The sequence below is a fragment of the Lissotriton vulgaris genome, chromosome 7, assembly GCF_964263255.1.
Source record: "Lissotriton vulgaris chromosome 7, aLisVul1.2, whole genome shotgun sequence".
Classification (NCBI taxonomy): Eukaryota; Metazoa; Chordata; class Amphibia; order Caudata; family Salamandridae; genus Lissotriton; species Lissotriton vulgaris.
Genome location: NC_141695.1, coordinates 1049763001 through 1049782718, shown reverse-complemented (window position 1 = coordinate 1049782718; position 19718 = coordinate 1049763001). Strand labels below are relative to the sequence as shown.

General features: G+C 46.6%; 1 protein-coding gene across 2 annotated transcripts in view; it reads right to left on the bottom strand.

Moving 5' to 3' along the window:
• The window catches only part of SEC24A (SEC24 homolog A, COPII component), a 590503-nt gene that overhangs the window by 518141 nt on the left and 52644 nt on the right, over positions 1 to 19718 (bottom strand). For both annotated transcript variants that reach the window (XR_015297552.1, XM_086931494.1), the window contains exon 2: positions 1887 to 2420. Coding sequence is in view for 1 of the 2 variants with exons in the window: in XM_086931494.1 (XP_086787620.1) it covers positions 1887 to 2420 (534 nt within the window). In the remaining variant the exon portion in view is untranslated. The remainder of the gene's footprint in view (positions 1 to 1886; positions 2421 to 19718) is intronic.

Genomic DNA, 19718 nt, shown 5'->3' with positions numbered 1-19718 from the left:
CTAGAAGATGCATACAAACTTTGAAACGTAAATGGTGGGTTATGCATTCCAGTTGTACAGATCAGTATGAAGAAACATAAAACAGTCAGTGGAAAGAATGGATGCGAGTAATATCGGGCCAAGCGAGACTGGAAATTGCTACAGTGGTAAATGGGTGAACAAAGTAGAGGAAAGCACTAGAAGGAAATAAGGAGAGCCATCAAAAAGAGGCACGGAAAGAGGAACAACAGTTTGCTTTTACATCAGTTGCAAAGGGAGGCAAATGAACACTGGACAGGAGTCGAAAAGGAGGACAATTAAGGAGAGCTAGTGCTACAGAGGTCCAGGGAGAGAAACATTACACATTTGCATTTGTTAAATGTGAGACAGAGAAAAAGCTTGAGTAGTGAGGGAAATAAAAAGAGAGAGAACTGACGTGTGATGTGGAGAAAGGGATGACCTGCTGGTGGAGACAGACTACTTGCCTAAAAAAAGAAACAATCATCCAGAAAAAAAAGATGGCCATGTAGGTCCAATCATATATGGAGAAGGAGGAAGAAAACAAACACAGCCCAACGAGGATGTTGAGCAATCGGATGGCCTGTTGTCTGGTACTTCATTTTGATGCCAGCCTCAAATTTGGAATTGGTTGCATTAACTGAGGAAACATCTTTGGTCCTTGAAGATGTAGCGCCCATAGCAGTCAACAGTCACACTACACGATTTACGTTCACAGTGGTCAAAGCACTACTCCCTGGTAAGCACATGCATAGTTACTGACGGAGAACAGGACAGAAAAGTGGTTGTGGTAGTAAAAGTAGTGGGGATGGGAGATGTTCAATTTCTTAATGTAATTAATCAATGGGAGATGTGCGAGTCATTAATGCTACATCACAATCAACCTTATGTATGTCATTCGACAATTTATTTTCTTATTCTGCGGTAAAAATTATTCAGTTTCCCAGAAGGAACGTTTTGAGTTAATTGCTTCTTCTAGATTCCCACACCTGAATTAAGTTCAATAAATTGGGAGTAAACTCTACATTAAAATATCAAACTTCTGAAACTCACATCATGGATGATGCAGTACACTGCCGAACAGAATCGAGTAACAGTCTCTTGTAGTGAACAGTCAACTACCCAGTACACTCAGAGTACAGATAACAGCAATTAGTAATGACAGACAAAATCATTTCTCCATACATATTCTATATGCCAGATGGAACAGAGTGTATGCTCTCACCAAGGAACACAAAATAATTACATTTTATTCAACAGTCCACCCTTGAAAATAGAAGCTAATACACCAATAAAAATACAAACGTAGGGAAACCAACATTCGAAAATGATAATTAGCCCAACTAGATCTAGTGACACCATTACATTGCATTATATGCAACGTTTTTTATGCCCTGCATGTACAACACCCATTTAACCCCTTCTACGCGGATGACAAAGCCAGCTCGTCATGGGCGTTACCTGCGCTACGCGGATGACGAGCTGGCTTGGTCACGTTACCCGCGCTTTTCAAATTTCAGCGCACAGCGGGAAAACCCGCTAGCGCGCATGCGGTTAAAATTAGAATTAAAAACATGTAATGTACTCTTCCTCATTCAAAACATTTGGGCTCAGTGTGCTCCCTGATTGAGGCCGGACACAGGAAAGGGGAAGTCAAATGCAAGTAGGCCATTTCAAGACCAGGTGGCTATGTACTGCTTAATCAACAATGGTAGGGTCAAAGAATGGGGGGGGGGAGGGGGAGTCATCAAATATGTACACAATGGCCATTTTAAATAACATTTACAGCAACCATATATTGGCAACTAGCAACTTATGTACTCTTTGACATGTTTGTCTATCCCTCATTCTGGATCAACAAAATGCGGCAACCATAAACCCTACTTTACCTGTACTTGTATAGCTGTTTGGTACGGGCGTCCCACCAGAAGAAGTCGCATACAAATGAGAGGCTTGTGGTTTCGTATTTCCAGAGGATGACGATAAAGAGGACTGGGATGCTACAGTTCCTGCTGGATGAGCCACATGATTTGTCTGAGATCCTACTGGAAAGTTCATATGAGGAGCACCATATTGCCAATTAGAATGGGGTGAAGGATGAGCTCCTGGAGCAAAACCAATGTTTGGCGCTGGCATTGGAGCAGAGTTCGGAGGTGGAGGTGGCATTCTGGGAAGAGAGCCTGTATTCTGCAAAGGTGCTGTCGAAGCAGGCCCTACAGGGGGCCTATTAAGAGTCTGACCAGGTCCCTGATAATTCCCAGGTTGTGAAACATTTGGAAGGCCACCATACATGTAATGTCCAGAGGATGGATGAGAGGGTACTTTAGCAGGTAACAAATGTGTGTAGGAGCCTGGATAAGTAGCACTGTAGCCTTGTCCGGTAGATACTTGTGGTGTATGCATCAATGGATTCTGAACAGGACCTTTAAAGAGAAATCAAAAATATTAATATTAACCTAAGACAATTTATAATCACAATATAACCCGATTTCCACAACATTAAAAAAAAAACAGTTACCCAATTCTAAACAATGAGCCTTTTTTAATCAACACAAAAAGTTTACATTCCAACATAACGTTCATAACAAAGTAATTGTTGTCGATGGAGATAGGAGAGTGGGCTTCTTGTATTGCAAGAGTAGAAATTTAAGACGAGATCTTGGACAACAGATAGAAACAAGCTGACTATAGACAAGACAAGAAAAAATGCCTTGGACAGAAGACATATTTAAACAAACGTTGGCAAAGCCAATAAGTCTAGTGTAGGCTGCCAACCTTTTGGCTTTGTGAATGCTTCCTTTGTTTGGTCATGAGTTTTGCAGAACGTTATTTTTCTGAAAGGTGCTGGGTCCCAAACTAAAAATAAAAAAGAGTCTAAAAGCAAAAATATTTTTATTTAGCAAAATAACCCTTTGTTATGTCAGCCCTTGGCACTACTTTGCATGTGGATGTGTCCTTGTGAAAGGGCTAAATACAGTCACTCAAAGTGTATAGAGACTGCCTTCACAATACTGTTTGTTGAAGTGGGTGGAAGGAAATGTGGTTCACACAATGAAAGAACAATGAATGAAGATGGGCTGAAGTCCCTGGAAAATATTGCACATAAAAATTTAGTTAAATCAATAGGTATGGGTTAACTCCAGTTCAAATAAAAGGGCAACTGTGGGACAGTGGCGATCTGAAACAGAAAAAGATATTTGAATCAAATTCTTCCACATGGACAAATAAAGGAGGCGGCTTCATGTTCAGTTATCCAACAAATGACTAAACACAGTACTTTCTAATACCAGTTTTAGAAAATGACTAATATGATCCTGATTGAAGTGGGGGAAAAGTACACAATATGGGAGGTACGGGGGGTTAAAAGTGAGACGGGAGACCAGTGAAAGGCGAAAACACGCTGTGTGATTACAAGCTATTTTATGGTCAATAACAGTTAGTAATTAAAGCTTAAATGCATGTTTATCGGATTTAATTACTGTCAACTCCGAGATGAAAAACACTGAGCCCGCCAACCTTACTCCGTGAAAAACACAACAGGTGCTGGCTTTTGCGTTCCTTGAGCCTCCCTTTACAGTTCTACATTCCACTGTGCGCTAGGTTTATACAATCACATAACTTGCAAACCGGTACTAACAAGTATCATGCTTAGTCACCTCTTGAATTACTGCACTCAACTATATTATCCCACATCCCTGGGATAGAGCCCGGAAAAACACCACCAGCTTTACTTTCAATCTTCAGCTTACAAACAAAAGATAGGACCAACCCAACCAGCAAACTACTTCGCCTGTTGGTTAGGGCCTGCCACACTCAGGGCGGGGACACACTGCTCCCAGTGTAACCATGCGCTTTATAAAATGTATTATTATTATTATTATTATTATTACTTTCTATATGCAGGTAAGCTAAGAAGGGCTAAACAATGGTTCCCCTGGTTAATAGATGCTATCAGAATACTGAAAACCAATGATGACAAATCTCTCCCTCTCCTCACCAACTGCTGCGCATGGAGTGCCAGAAACGATAACGGCACCTCAGAGGACATCACTCATGGCATGGAAACACTTTCCACATAGGATCACAAAACAATCAAACAAAACAACCTTCCATCCACATATGGATTAGCTCATACAAGCCCTCATACAAGGAAGTGCTGTCCCTGAGTGCTGCTGCCCGACCTTCCTGCAACGCCTCGCGGCCCCCGCTTCGCGGGAGCCGCTCGTAGGCAAGACTTCCTTGGGAGAATCACTTCCTTAATCTCTACCTGTGCATTGTGCACCAACGCGCCCTTTGGACTTTGACAGCCTGCTGACAAGGGTAGAGGCGGGACTGCGAGGACCAGCATTCCGAGCGGCGGGGATCGGCCGCAGCTGGTCCTCTTCCCGCCCCCTCCTCCTCCCTTCAAAATCTCTGTGGAGTGAGTGTGCCCTGTGAGCCCTCATACAAGGAAGTGCTGTCCCTGAGTGCTGCTGCCCGACCTTCCTGCAACACCTCGCAGCCCCCGCTTCGCGGGAGCCGCTCGTAGGCAAGACTTCCTTGGGAGAATCACTTCCTTAATCTCTACCTGTGCATTGTGCACCAACGCGCCCTTTGGACTTTGACAGCCTGCTGACAAGGGTAGAGGCGGGACTGCGAGGACCAGCATTCCGAGCGGCGGGGATCGGCCGCAGCTGGTCCTCTTCCCGCCCCCTTCTCCTGCCCTGCCTTCATAACTTGCGTGGGTAACGCGCACGCGGGACACGCGCGGGGCAACGGCCGGGGCGAAGACCGGGCAAAGAGCGGGCCGTTTAAGGCCGTTCAAGGACGGCAGAGGACGGCCCAGGCCCCGAATCCCTGTCTCATCGCCCTGAAACCACCATCCAGGTAGGCCGATTGCCACTTAGCCTTCTCGAGGCCACAGCCTTTCAACACCTGGTATAGCACTTTTTATTGCCAACGCCAAGCATGCGGCACAAAACAAGAAGCTGTACCAAAAAAGCTACGGAGGTAGCGCAAGTGACTGGTCCCATTGACCTTTTCATCTCACGGGTAAATGAGACAATTGATAAGAGCATTGTACTCCTAGAGAAAAGAGTCTCCCTGGACCTCATGAACGCCAAGCACTCCTCCCTGGGCTCCCTTGCAAATGCAAATTCACCCTCTCAGCAAGCTTCGAATAATTGCTCTTTGCCCTTGCCCTTGACCACTATAGGCACTGTTACAGTACCGAGTGCTGTTGACTTGTCGGTTACCTGTTCGGAGTCGGACCCGTCCTTTGTGGATCTGGAGGCGACCCCAGACCTAGAAGCCTGTCGGACACCCAGAGAGACGGAGCCGGGCCTGGATGGGTTAACTGCCAAGTCGACTCCTCATGTGCCTAGTGATTCCAGGGGAAAGGTCACTTTTATTCCAACAAAAGTAGTGACTAAGCCCAAAACTAAGGAGTCTAAACCCAAGGAGAAGACTAAAGCCAAAGTTAGTAACCACAATTTGATAACACCTACTCCACATACAGCGCCTGGTATTCCATGTTGGGTCGAAAACATGGTCACTGATCTCAAGCATGATCTTGAAGCCACAATAGCGGCCCAAATCAAACCCTTGATTTCTAAACTCGATAGGCTAACATCGCTCATTAATACTAAATGGCCCAACAAGTCTAATGAGCCTGGGCCTGTCCAGCAACAAGGGCACGGGGAACTACCGTCCAACCCCCAACCGCCAGCCAAGGTCATCAAGCCCATAACTGGTAAAGTGAACATCTTGCCATCTTCCAAGGACCAAGCTGCATTACATTCTCCCCATTCAGGGAACAACCTTGCTCAGCCGCCACCTATCCCCAATACAAAAGCGGTGAGCAATCCTTCATCCGTGCAGCAATCAGCCGTTGGTACCAAATCTAACACCTCCCAAACTACGGGTCCCAAAGGGAAACCTACGAATATCCTAGCCTCTCACTCTACTAGTAACTCTGAAACCCCTAAGCCAAGGCAGACCCGCTACAAGTCTATTAGTCTGCCACCAGAAGTTTCTCCTTTTGTGGTTGTGTTGACTGCTGTCCCCCCACTGAAGGAAGGAGTTAAAGAGACCTATGTAGAGTTAAGAAATAAATGTGCACAGTGGCTCCAAATACATAAACCACTACCTAGTAGTATGAGTGGGGAAATTCTCACTGTACGTAGAGGGGATTGGGTGGGTAGGGGTAAGAAAACAATACCAGGGGATGTAATTACTGTTAATTTCAGGGATGTGGGGGCTGCGACTTTTATTTGTAATGCACCTAACAGCGGTCCTGCCACCCAGATCAAACCACTCCCCTTGTCCTACTTCCTCCCCAACTCGACAAGACCCAACTTCCACCGGCCAATCATTCCAAGTAATCAAGAGCCTGTACATCCCCCCCGATATGCCCCTAACCACTGGCAGCAGCCGCCCTACTTTCCACCTTTTGTCCCGCACCATGTGGGCCCCCAGTGGCAACAACCTTTCCACCCCTTACCACCTTTTTTCCAACCTACCCAGCAGTGGCAACAACCGCCTCAGCCACCACTTACTGCCAATCATCATCAATGGCAACAGCCACGGCAGGATCCATTTTCATCTCTGTCCCTTAACCCCTCCTATACACAGTTTGCCCACCCAAATAGGTACTGTGTACTGGATGAGGTTGATTGACTTTCTTCTAAGGGAGGCTCAGACACTGACCTCCCTCATGCTAATATCGCCATGAAGGATGCAGTGCTGGGCACATCTCTCCCTACAAACTTAGAGGTGTCATCACCTACACTAATTAGGGATAGTGTAGTTTCATCCAACCCCCATTGTACTGTGATTCCAGACGGAAACTCAGCACATGGCGAGTTAAAAATTCTTAGTTGGAACCTTGCTGAGACATGGGCCACTGAACCACTGCACCGGGTGGGGTTTGTCACCTTTTCCACACCAGCAATAAAATCCAAGGCAGGGAAGGGGCGGCCATCGGGGGGGCTAATTATTTGGATAAGTATCTTGCTTAACTGCAGGATAACCAACAAGAAGGCAGGAACCCCGGATATCCTTGGTGTCTCCCTATTGGGCCTACGGGGAAGTATAACTGTTGACCTTTACAATGTTTACATCAGGGGAACAAAAAATGGGTGCATTTCACCCACAATGATGGAGCTTGAGGCTCAGCTGAGAGAGCAGAGTGGACATGGCCATATCCTAGTAGCTGGGGATTTTAATTGTACATATGAACCACTCCCCCTAGAAGGAATACCAGACCTAGGAGAAGAGGATAGTAGATGGGGTATCCCTACCCTCTCTATCCCACCCATCAAGCGCTGGACTCGCAGTGCAATCCATCTAAATGCACTCACACTGGAGTTTGGATTAAGAGCTGCTAATGGTCGCACTCGATCTGACCTCCTGGGTGCTCCCACATTTAACAGAGTTGGTCAATGCACACGGATTGACTATATTCTGCTGGATAGGGGCCTCTGGAGCCATGTTAACGACATGGTTATTACCAATACCATAGAGAGCGACCATAACCCACTCTCCTTATCCCTAAAAAATCCTTGGCACATTGAAGTACTGCCAGCCTCTCTAAGCCGCCCACAGGGGATTACTGTTGCCACTTGTGGCAGGCGTCTAAAGTGGAGTAAGTTTATGTGTAACACCGACAAACTATCCACAATAGACGAAGTGGTTAAGGGCACGCAGGCTGAAATTAGCACCATTGATCTAACCATAGCAGCAGACAAGGCTACCGCTATTTTTGAAGCTGCTGTAAAAACTATTGGGGACCTCTTTTGGGTACAACTGCCCTCAGGGAAACAGAAACCTAAACCTAAAGGCAAACACGATTGGTATTCGGCAACATGCAGGAAGGCCAAATCATGCCTAATAGAGGCAGTCAAAGGGAAGTCGTCCCTAACAATTCAAATTGCCAGAAGAAACCATAAAAAGGCCCTACAGGTAGCTAAAAGAGAGTGGGAGGATGCCTACTGGCTAACCCTTAAGGAAGCCAGTATGAAAAAAGACTCTAAATCCTTCTGGGATACCATAAGGGCACGAAATAGACCGGATAGCGACCTTATAACCTGCAGTATTTCGGGCGAGGTATGGGAGGCTCATTTTTCCAAACTTTACTCCTGCCATAACGACCTGAACGGAAGAGGGTCTTTCCAATCCTCTCCCTTCACTAATTATATTCATCTCCCTAGTGACCCTGACTTTACTTTGAAGGAAGTAGAATATGCTATTAACTCCATCATTCCACAAAAAGCCGCAGGACCAGATGGCATCCCCGGGGACCTGCTAAAATCCGATGGTGTTAATTGGGGCAAATTAATACACTCCCTCCTTCTTGCCATCTGTAGGGGTGCCCCAATTCCCGTGTCTTGGAAGGGGGCAGAGGTGGTTCCCATCCACAAGAAAGGCCCTAGGGATGATCCGTCCAATTACAGGCCGATTAGCTTACTAGATGTAAGCCAAAAAGTTGTCGGTAAAGTTATTCTACTCAGGATACTCAACTGGGTAGATGAAAACAAAATACTTACCGACTTTCAGGCCGGTTTTAGAGTAGGCACCGGTACGATAGAGCAGGCCTTCAGGCTTATGATGATTTACTGGAAGGTGGTAGTGATAGGCAAGGGCAGTCTTTATCTCGCATTCATCGACTTAAAGACTGCCTTTGACCTTGTCCCCAGGGACTTGTTGTGGAAGGTGTTGGCCAACATGGGGCTTCCAGAGTATCTTTTATCCCTATTGGTCAGGCTCCATCAGGACAGCTTTGCCCAAATTAGGTGGGGCTCTGGAGGGGAGAAAACGGGCTGTATCCCGGTCGAGAGAGGGGTACGCCAGGGATGTGTTCTGGCTCCCACCCTTTTCTCTTTGTACATCAATGGGGTGGTTGAGCACCTACTTAAATCACCATCCGACGAACCATCCCTGGCGGGGGTACGCATACCGACCCTCCTCTTCGCGGACGACACGCTCCTAATCTCCAAGACCCCAATGGGACTACAGAAACTCTTGGATAACTTCCAAACCTTTTGTACTGACCGGGGCTTGGTTATAAATACCAATAAAACAAAATACCTCGTCCTTAATCACCCTAAACAGCAAGTGCGTCCCCCTATCCTATACACCGAGTTCCTGGAAAGGGTTAAAGCATTTGATTATTTAGGGATACGCATCTCAGACAAAATGGATTGGACTCTCCATCTAGATAAGATGCTGCTGAACCATAAAAGGATCACAGGTGCCCTATTGAGGGAGCAACGTTCCAGTTCGTTCAAACCAATAGGAACAGTCCTAGAGATCTACGCTGCCAAGGGTGTCAGCTCTGCACTATATGGAGCTGAACTTTGGGGCTTTGCATCTTCTCAAGCTTTACAAAAATCTGAGAACAGTTTCTGTAGACAAATAATGTCCCTCCCTCAAAGCACCCCACTTTTACCCTTATTTATGGACCTTGGCTGCACCCAGATTGGCGAAATTGCGAAATTCCGTCCTCTCCTATTATGGGCTCGTATTTGGCGGGTAGAGGAACTTAATGCCTACGCCAGAGGCCTGGAAGAAATAATGGCGTCACCACACTGGGCCAGAGTCAAATGGTTAACAGACATGAAAACCTTATTGTCGAACTTGGGCCTATTGGATTTCTGGTCAAGCAGAACCTCTCCTCCTAAACAAGTACTTAAAAACCTTTACCGGGATTGGATTCGCTCCCAAAGGCACTCTAGCACATCCATTGGTAGGCTCACAGAGGATTTTTTATTGTTTAAAGACTGTCCCAGACGAGAACCCTACCTAGACATAATCGGGAAACCGTTTGCCCGATCTTTGTATTTTAAATTTAGAACGGGCACCTTGCCATTGAATACTTTCACCAAATCATGGAAATCCTGCACAGATAAAACTGATCTGTGCCCATCATGTTTAGCCCACCCAGAGACATTAGCCCACTTCTTATTCGTCTGCAAGGAATATGCCAATCCAAGAAGGGCGTGGCTGAAGAACTTGTGCCGGCAACTGGGAACCAGGAGCCATGATGTGGCAATTAGGATTCTTGTTTCGGACAGCTATGTACCCTACGCCTGTGCCCTAGCAAAATTTTTATTTTGGGCTTGGGCTATTCGAGCCAGAAAGCTTAAATACTCTGTTTAATCTCTTTTTAAATAATATTAATTCTAGTAAATGTTATACTTTTTTGCTATTAACTGGAAATGTGTTGCCAAATTTATTATTAACTACCAATTTTTTTTTTTTTAAAAACTTGCTTTTATGATAATGGAATTTTATCGAAATAAAGCTTTTTGACTTTGACTTTGACTTTGATTAGCTCACTGCCGATGTAGTCAAGTGCTTCAGTACCCCTAGAAAAGGGTAGCAAGCCCTATATGAATGACGGCTATACACTACAACATAACAATACAACTCTGTCAGACAGCTGTGGGGATCATTAGCTAGACAAGTAAAAAAAACAACCCAAAAAGGTGTTTTGTATACATCACTACTTTCATAAGAGTTTGTATTTACGATAGAAATGATCTGTGCCTGGGTGACAAAGACGTTTACTTTCGAGAGCTGTGTAACAAATAGTCTTTAAATGTATCATTTCTCTTCGTTGAGGCTTGTGGGGTGGATGTATTTTCTTAGATTTCCACGTAGAAGGCGGAGGCAGAAATCCCACTGGCCCAGGGCAACGTAGCTAAAGAACATTTAATAATTAATTAATAACCATGGCTTAAGAATCGTCATAAAGCAGTAAATAAAATGATGTTTTAGATGGGGGTTGCCTTGGATTTTAAGATTGTCTCAAGACTTTTCAGCCCTAAAATACAGTTGGCTTAAGAATATTTTCATAGTTTAACAGTCTGTAGATATATTTTAGTTCTGGTGGGCTGCGACTCAGTCTTACCCAGTTACAGAAGCTCGAACAGCATTGCAGAGCGCTGCAACCGCATTTAATGGTGTCAGGGTTGGTGGGGAAATTAACATCAGCAAAAGTACTATGTTAACTCTTGATAGAACATGAGACGAATAGAACTCTGTCCGGATAAACTGGAAGCAACAACAAACACCTTTTCTCTAATGCATGTTAACTGGCCCTAATGCAGCTCCAGATTAAGACTTCCTACTAATAAGTAATGAAAAATCCTAAAGGTAGGCAAGTAAAGGGATAAAGAAAAAGGCCACATTTGCAACACACACCCTTCCAGAAAGACATAACATTATGTTAAAAGTTAATGTGCACTGTCTTACTCCTCTCGTTCCACTTCACATCCAGACACAGCTACAAAATCGTACAACAGCACAATTTTGGTCATGCGCAACACCAATACACTCCTTCACATAGCGTAAACTACAAACCTATTTTTTCGATCAAAATCAAAACTACAAACTAGTGTGTGATCCATCAGCCAAAGTACTTCAGTGCCTCGGCACGATAATGTGTTGAAATGCAACTCAAATGCAAACTAAAAACTCCCAAATTCTTGAGGGCAAGCAGTTGGTCACAATATCAGCCTCAACCTCACTCAAGACAGATCGGCAATATCGACCTAATACAACAGAAAATTCATTAAATACCCCACTCCCATGAATGGAATGCAAAATGGAAATACCACTTCAGGTTCACTTCTCAATACAACAAATGCACCAAGTAATAACCCTGATGATATACTCTTGTCTTAGGTGCCAGAGAGGGGTCTATCTTTGCATGCAGATCAATACTCTACCCCTAAAATCTAACCAGACTCCTAAGGAATAACACTAACAGGACCCTCAAAACACCCCTTCGAACCCTTACATCTTCTCCCCTTGGCCCTCAAGCACCTCTCGCTCACCTGTTCCTCCCATCACTTCTCTTTTCAATATCCTCGCCAAGTCTCCTTCCCCACCAGCCACTTCTACAACTGATCACCACCTCTCAAAGTCCACCACAACGACTGCACCTAATAAACCTGCACAACGTACACCTAAATGTTCTTTTGCTATCACATTCCCTATTCCCACCTGCCCTACCTACTTCCCTGCTTGAATCCACTATACCTGGAGTCTGCCCAGGGGCTTCTCGATATCGTCTCTTCAAGGACTGGCAATTTCATTCTGGCAATGAGTGCCCTAGCCTTTGGTCTAACTCGCACATATTTCACCATCAAGAACACACTGTTGGGTCACATCCACACCACTACCTCCAATAATTCTACTATTAAGTAGAAACGATGTAACAAAGAATGTTGAAACGGAAGGACCACCTCTCGGCTAAACAAAAAAAGAGAAAAACAATGAGAACCTGTTGAGTGAAAATGGCTCAACATTCATTGTTACAAGTTTTCACAAGGGTTCTCACATTTCTAAGAACTGTGAATGAGGAGAGTAAATGAGGGCTTCTTGCCACAAGAGCAGAAAGCTGGATTAGAACAGGAGGTCAGCCCAAGCCCACACTCCTTTTGCAGCCATAGGGCTGTTAGAACATTACCAGTCTTGAATACACTATTGTCATGGAAGATTGCAGGATTAGGTTCCAAGACGGCTCCCCAGAATGGAGTGCTTTCATTGAGGAGTTTGAGATTTGTCGGTTTCAAGAGAATTGGGCAGAAGCCCCCCTCTATCGCATAGGGCATCTAAACTTTTACATCCCGGCCGTTAAAGGCCCTAAAGGGAGACCATCGGGGGCCTAACAATGTGGGTAAAGTAAAATTTAGGGCTTCTACGTGGGCCAAGTTCTCCCCAACCATAGTCAAGATATCCAGGCCATTAGTCTGTCTAGTGGTACTAGCAGGATTACGCAAATATATAACATTTATGTGCGAGACTCCAGGGGAAAAAGTCAGGAGTGATAGCGGCTCTTGATGACCCTCTCGAGGGTAGCCAGACAGACACATATAATATCGTCGCTGGGGATTTTAATGCAATGTTTGAGCCACTGCTGAGTCAGGAGTGTAACCTGTTCGATGAGGAAGATCTATAGTGCGGTATACCAAAGCTGGAGTTAGTGCCAATAGAAAGATGGTCAGACACTGTGATTCAAATTAATTCTATATGTTTGGAAACGGGATTACGGGCTGTTAATGGCCGCATAGAGTCTGACAAAATGGGGGCAAACACATTCGACAATGGCCACAGTACCAGTAGGATAGACTATGTTCTGGTTAGTCTAACACTTTGGCATATAGTGGAGGACATGAGGATTCAGGCTAGACTAGAAAGTGATCATACCAGTTATGTGTGGACTTGGACCTTTCACATCTTAAAGTCCCTCATGTTATGTAAGATAGTTATATCACTGCGGACATTGTTCCATCAAACGATCTGAGGCGATTAAAATGGGCTACGGTAAAAGAATTACCGCTATTATTTACTAGCATTAACAAAGAGTTAGATCAGGCCATTTGCGACTTACAGGCCTGCGTAACTAACCCGTTAGATTTAAAGCAATCCACTTGCATACATAATGAATTCTTTGGTCTATTGCTCATGCATTTTATTAAAAGGGGTAAATCAAAAAAGGTAGTAACTCCCAAAATACAGGAATTGTATAATCTAGAATGTAAAAAAAGGCTTGTGTTGACCTAGGGGCAGCTATAAAACATGGGGTCCCCGCAGTCGTACGTACTGCAAGGGCTATATACCGGAGGGCGCAAACTAAGGCAAAAAGGGAATGGGACAGTGAGAGTTGGCAAGAGCTGAGGAAGGCTTGTGTTAGCAGGAATCCCAGGCAGTTCTGGAATGTTCACAAATGGGATAGAGGTGGGCAGGCCGCCCGGCCCCAAAATCCTGTCTCACAAATGGAGTGGGTAAACCATTTCAAACCCCAATTCGCAGCAATTGAGCATGAAGTGGAGGGCAGTATTGCCAAGAAATTTAAAGAGGAGGACTAGAGTAAGGAAGATGTGGAGGTGGCTCTGAAATCAATTATGGCTGAGAAGGCCCCGGGTTAAGTTGGAATACCGGGGGATATATTCATCTACGAGAAAGTGAGATGGGCCAAGTACATTCACTTATTGTCAAATGCTATTGCTCAGGGAGCGCAAGTCCCAAAACCCTGGAAATGGGCCAAGATTATTCCTGTTTTTAAGAAGGGGGACAAATCATGCCCAGGGAACTATTGGCCGATCAGTCTTATTGATTCTTTACAAAAGGTGATGGGTAGATTGGCGCTTAATAGAGTGCAAGATTGGATAGACAATTGTAGCATCTTATCGCCTTTTCAATCAGGGTTTCGTGCTCTTACCAGCACAATTGACCAAGTGTTTAGGTTTATTTTGTTGTGCTGGAAAACAGTGAACTTGGGGATGGGTAGTTCGTACGCAGTTTTTGTTGATCTTAGGTCAGCATTTGAACTTGTACCGCGTGCCAAATGGCAGTCACTTCAAGAAATGGGGCTACCACTTGACTTGTTGACACTTATCACCAGGCTACATGAAGACCATAAGGCTAAGATTCGATGGGGTAAGCAGGGCGAAGTCACAGAATTTTTTCCAATAGAGAAGGGAGTCCGGCAGGGATGTGTACTGACACCGACCCTGTTCTCCTTGTACATCAATGGGATAGTGAACTGTATGAGGTTAACCCCCACAGATGCACCTATATTAGCAGGGGAAAAAGTCCATATATTATTGTTTGCGGACGACACATTGATCCTTTCTAAAACACCGAGTGGTCTACAGAGGGCACTAACAATCTTCGAAAAGTTCTGTGGTAGTCGAGGAATGAAGTTCAATGTGTCCAAAACAAAATTGATGGCCTTTAATCCACACCGGGCCTTTAAGGGGGGGGCATTATGCTGAACAAGCCATGCTGGACCAGGTCAAGGAGTTTACATATTTAGGGGTCAACATTCAGGAGGGTTTAAACGGGTCACATCAGGTCGATATAGCTTCCCTAAAACATCATCAGCTGGCTGGAGTGCTACAAAAAGAATATAACACTACTTTCACTAAGATATTTAGCCCTGCTATGGAGATTTACAATATGAAAGTCATCAGTTCTGCCTTATATGGTGCAGAGCTCTGGGGGCACGTGAACTTATCTAAACTTACTATCTCGGAAAATAAGTTCCTTAGAAACATAACTAGCTTGCCCCAGAGTACGCCGACATGACCATTATTGAATGACCTTGGGAGAAAGCCAATCGCAGAAATTGCTAAACTACGTCCACTCTTGTATTGGCATAGACTCTGGTCGACCCCAAAGCTTGCAGAGTACGCGGCTGGCTTTCTAGACGTAATAATAGGTGGATACACTGCACCAAATAAAATGGCTAAGACAACTTAGAGCAACCCTAAAATTTATGGGCATGAGCGCTCTGTGGGATGATGCTAAAAACACACATTTTCCTGCAAAAAAGCTCTTGAATGCCAAATATTGGGAAATGGCCCAGTCCAACATAGTGAGAAGTTGGGAGTCCTCTTCCCTTAAAGGGCTTTTTCTGAACTGTAAACCTACATAGGGGCTGGAGCAATATTAGGACTTTATCACAAAACCCTTTGAGCGGGAATTATATTTCCAGTTCAGGGTGGGTACCCTGCCACTAAGAGTGTTTACAAGCAAATGGTAAACACCTAGAAACTATTTGTGCCTGGTGTGCCGGATTGGAAAAGTCACTGGCCCATGTATTGTTCAAATGCACCGGGTACAAAGCTCCACGTTGTGCCTGGTTGACTCCGATTTGCAAGCTCTTGGGAACAAGAAGGGCGCATGAGGCTGAAAGAATCCTAAGAAGTGACACTACTGAAGCGATTGCTTTAGTAATGGCTAAATATTTAGGGTGGGTGTGGGCGATAAGAGCAAGGCCCCATGACGAGGTACCTGTCCATTAGCATATTTATCAGGCTGAATTGCATTTTGCGTGTAATCATCTGCCTCCTTTGAATTAACTGGTAATAACGGTAGCATGTATTGTAGCGTATCTACAAAGTTTTTAGCATATTCATTTTTTACAAAATGTTAGTCTTGTATATAGATTTTATGTTTCCTCCAACCAGGAGGGTATGTATTGAATTTGACTAGAGCATGTATGAATTGTATATAGATACTCTGTGAACGGATCCAAATGTATGTCTGTGCTTTTATGACTTTATACGTCGAATAAAGCTTTTTGGAATGGAGTAGAGACAAATGCTCTTACAGTTGCAAAGTAGCAAATCATGAAAACTTGTTTGATGCCAATACAGCAATGACTATCTATATAACACTATCGGGTCATTCTCAAGCGCCTGCTGCAAAACTGCAGATCTACAATGCAACATAACCTGGAGAGAGCAGAGGTAACTACTAACAATCTAGATTTAGTCTTCTTGACTGAAACCTGAGTAAGTGAAAAATCTGATCTAATTTCAGACATGCTGGTCCATCCGTAGTATTCGATCATTTAATTGGATAGAAATGACAAAATAAGCAGTACAGTGGCAATTAGCCACAAAGACCCCATAAAACGCAGGTCTTAGCAGGTTTGCAGTGTAAATTGGCGAGGATCGGCTCAACAAAAGATGGGACCTTGGCAGACCAGCAGGTCTAAGACAGAGACTTACATGGACAGCCCGAGGGAAAAGGAAAGATTACAAGACAAAAGAAGATCTTTGGAACAACAGGAAGTTTGGGACACAGCACAGACAATATTGGCCTGCAGAAATGAGATAAGGCTTCAGGACATGATCAGGTCTATGCAGACCAGTGTTTCCAGAACATATTACACATACGTTTGCTGAGGAAACTGAAATTTTGTTAAGACACTGTAGCCTTAGAAAGCCCACAGCCACAAATACCAGGTATCAGGATGGCAAAATCTGGCTTCAGTACAGCCTCACCTGGATGTCGCTCACCCGCCCTGCTTTTCACACGTTTCCGTGAAGCAAAAAAGAGAGTACTCTGGGGTTAGAGAAATGTTTGCATAGACCACAGTCTGATTAGTGGCGTTTGGATTCTAAATCTCAATCTTAAAACCACTCCTTTTTTTTACCCTTTAGTGAACTTTTTATTTTTGTAAGCACATGATTTTGTTATGTAAATAAATGTGCATAACTTCTCTTTAACGCAGCTTTTTCAGTCAATATCTGTGGTTTTACTTTGAGATGCATTGGTTATTGTCCAGAGCACATATTGAGCATGGATTATGGATTTCATGAGAACGCAACGCTAGTGCGCATGATAAGGAATTGAATCTGGAGGCGTGGCTTGGGCGCCGATGGCGATGGTCGCCTGAGAGCTCGGCTCCGGGACTGAGCCCGGGATTATCCTGTTAATCGGAGGCCGCGGGGCACCCTAGCCCCCGCAAATCGTCGCTCGGCCCAACTGGACCCCACTGAGACGCCCGGCACGGCCTAGACGGGTGGTGATCTGCCCGAAACACGAAGTTTGAGGTCCCGGGGAGAGCGACCCAATATGGCGCCCGGACCCCTTTGTCCCCTTGGACGGGGCCATTAGCCTGGATGAACGTCGCTGGTCATAACGTGCCCTCCGCTCTTGTGTTTTCCTGGAGAGTGAGGAGCTGGACTCTGCCCTGCTGAGACCCTGGTATTGATGAATGCGCCCGGGCGATCGGAAGCTCCTACCATAGTAAACCCCGGCACGCGGACGCCTGGAGGTCCCGGCGGTGGTGCCGACCCCCGACGCGGCGCTTGGCTGCATCCCCCGATCGTCCCGATCCCATGGGAAGCATAACCCCCTGGTGCCACAAAGTCTCTGGAGGTGTGGGTGGCCCTCGTTCCGGATCCTCGTCAACCAGACGGGCCTGCCCGGCCTGGCGCCGAGTGTCTCCGCCTCCTCCTCAGCGCTCCCAGACGACACGGTGGTGGCGCGAGCCGAACCTGTGGAGATCCACCTGGCCCTGGAGAAGAGGATCACCGGCCTTCACCCCGAGGGCCTCCATTCGGGAGAGTTATAGTCGGCGCCCGCACTCGGTGGCACCTTTCTCTGAGCCCACACTGTGCGCTTCCCGCGATATGGGGAAGCCGAGAGGGGCCAAGGGGCCCACCCCGGCCGCCTCTGACTCGGAGACCCCAGACAAGGAAGGCAGCGGAAACCCGGGGGACGCTGGTGGCGCGCCGCTGCAGCAACAGTTTGATCGCGTCCTGGAAGCGATTGCGACCACACGCTCGGCCCTTCAGCAGGACATTGCCCAGGTGGCGACGAGCCTGGGCCTCCTCAGGGCGGATCATGGCAAGCTATCGGACAGGGTCAAAGAAGTAGAAGGCTCGGTGAAAACCTTGGAGCCGGCGCAGCGAACCCTGGCCGCGGCAATGAAAGATGCTCTAACCCGGATTTCTGCCCTGGAACAGCGAGCGGAGGATGCGGAAGGCCGTAACAGGCGCAACAACATCCGAGTGGTGGGCCTGCCGGAGAAGATCGAGGATGGCGACATGGTGGCCTACTTGGAGGCCTGGCTCCGAGACACGGTAGCCCCGGAGGGCCTATCCTCTTTCTACACCCTTGAACGGGCTCATAGAGTCCCAGCAAGGCCACCGCAACTGGGCCGTGCGCCGCGCCCGGTGGTGGCGCGCCTCCTACATTTTCGCGACAGGGACCTCATCCTCAATGCCGCTCGACATAATGGCCCCTTCAAGGTGGAGAACAGCCAGGTGAACATCTTCCCGGACTACACCTATGAAACCCAACGCAGGCGGTTCTCATTCTTGGCGGTCAAGCGCGAGCTCCGGAGCGAGGGCATTCAATACTCGCTCCTATTTCCTGCAAGGCTCCGCGTCATTGTCGATGACAAGACTCAATTTTTTGATACCCCGGAGGATGCCTGTAACTGGCTTGAACTTTATAGAGCTGGGAAAGATGGCTTCGCCTCCACATCTCAGACAACGGCGGAGCCGGGACAGCGACGGCGATCCACGAGAGTACAGAGTCGCCGGGGCCGTTCAGGCGGCCCTACTACTGCAGAGACATCGACGGAGCGGAAAGGTGTATTGGAGGTGTTGTCTGCCCTGTCTGGATCACGAGAGGACGCCATCGCAGAAGAAGAGAACCCTGGTGACGAGGGGGCATCGACGGACTCTGAGAACTCGGTGACAGATAGTACCGGCACACCGGTGATTACACCAAAATCGGTTGAGGACCTTCTCGATGGACAGGGTTGACGGGGTGAGCTGTATCCTTTTGGGTGGGGGCCCGTAGCGGGGGTGGAGGGAGCCGATGGTTCAACGTGATCACAGGAGAAGCGGGGGGTGGGGTGCCTTGCCTTTGCCCCGAGGGTTTCCGTTACTGTTTAGGGCTTGCTTTAGTCCTGGTAGCCAGGGCATCGAGGGCCCACTGCCACCGCCCAGCCCGCACCTGGCCCTTAAGGCCTTCCTACGGTGGCGACCGTAGGATTAGTCTGGGACGAGGGGTTTCCTGAGGGTATGGTTTGGATGGGAACTAGATGGAGTTATTTGGGTCCTGTTCTGGGGAGGGTGGGCAGGGGTTTGGGTAACGTAAGATTTGTTAAGTTTTGGTTGGGGGAAATGGCCGCCATCAGTGTTGGGGGGATTGTTGTTTGCCTTTTGCTGAGACCCAGATGGGGAGACTTTGCATGCACAGTATGGGACAATGGCTGACGTTACTAATGTGAAGTGTATTACTTGGAACGTGCGGGGGCTTCATACCATGTCTAGGCGGCACAAAGTCCACGCTTATTTAGTGCGTAGGGGAATACAAATGGCGCTACTGCAGGAGACCCATCTGAACAAGGCGGAGGGGGCGGCGCTACAGCGTAGATGGAGGGGACAGGTCTTCTACACGTCGTACTCAGCGTATGCCAG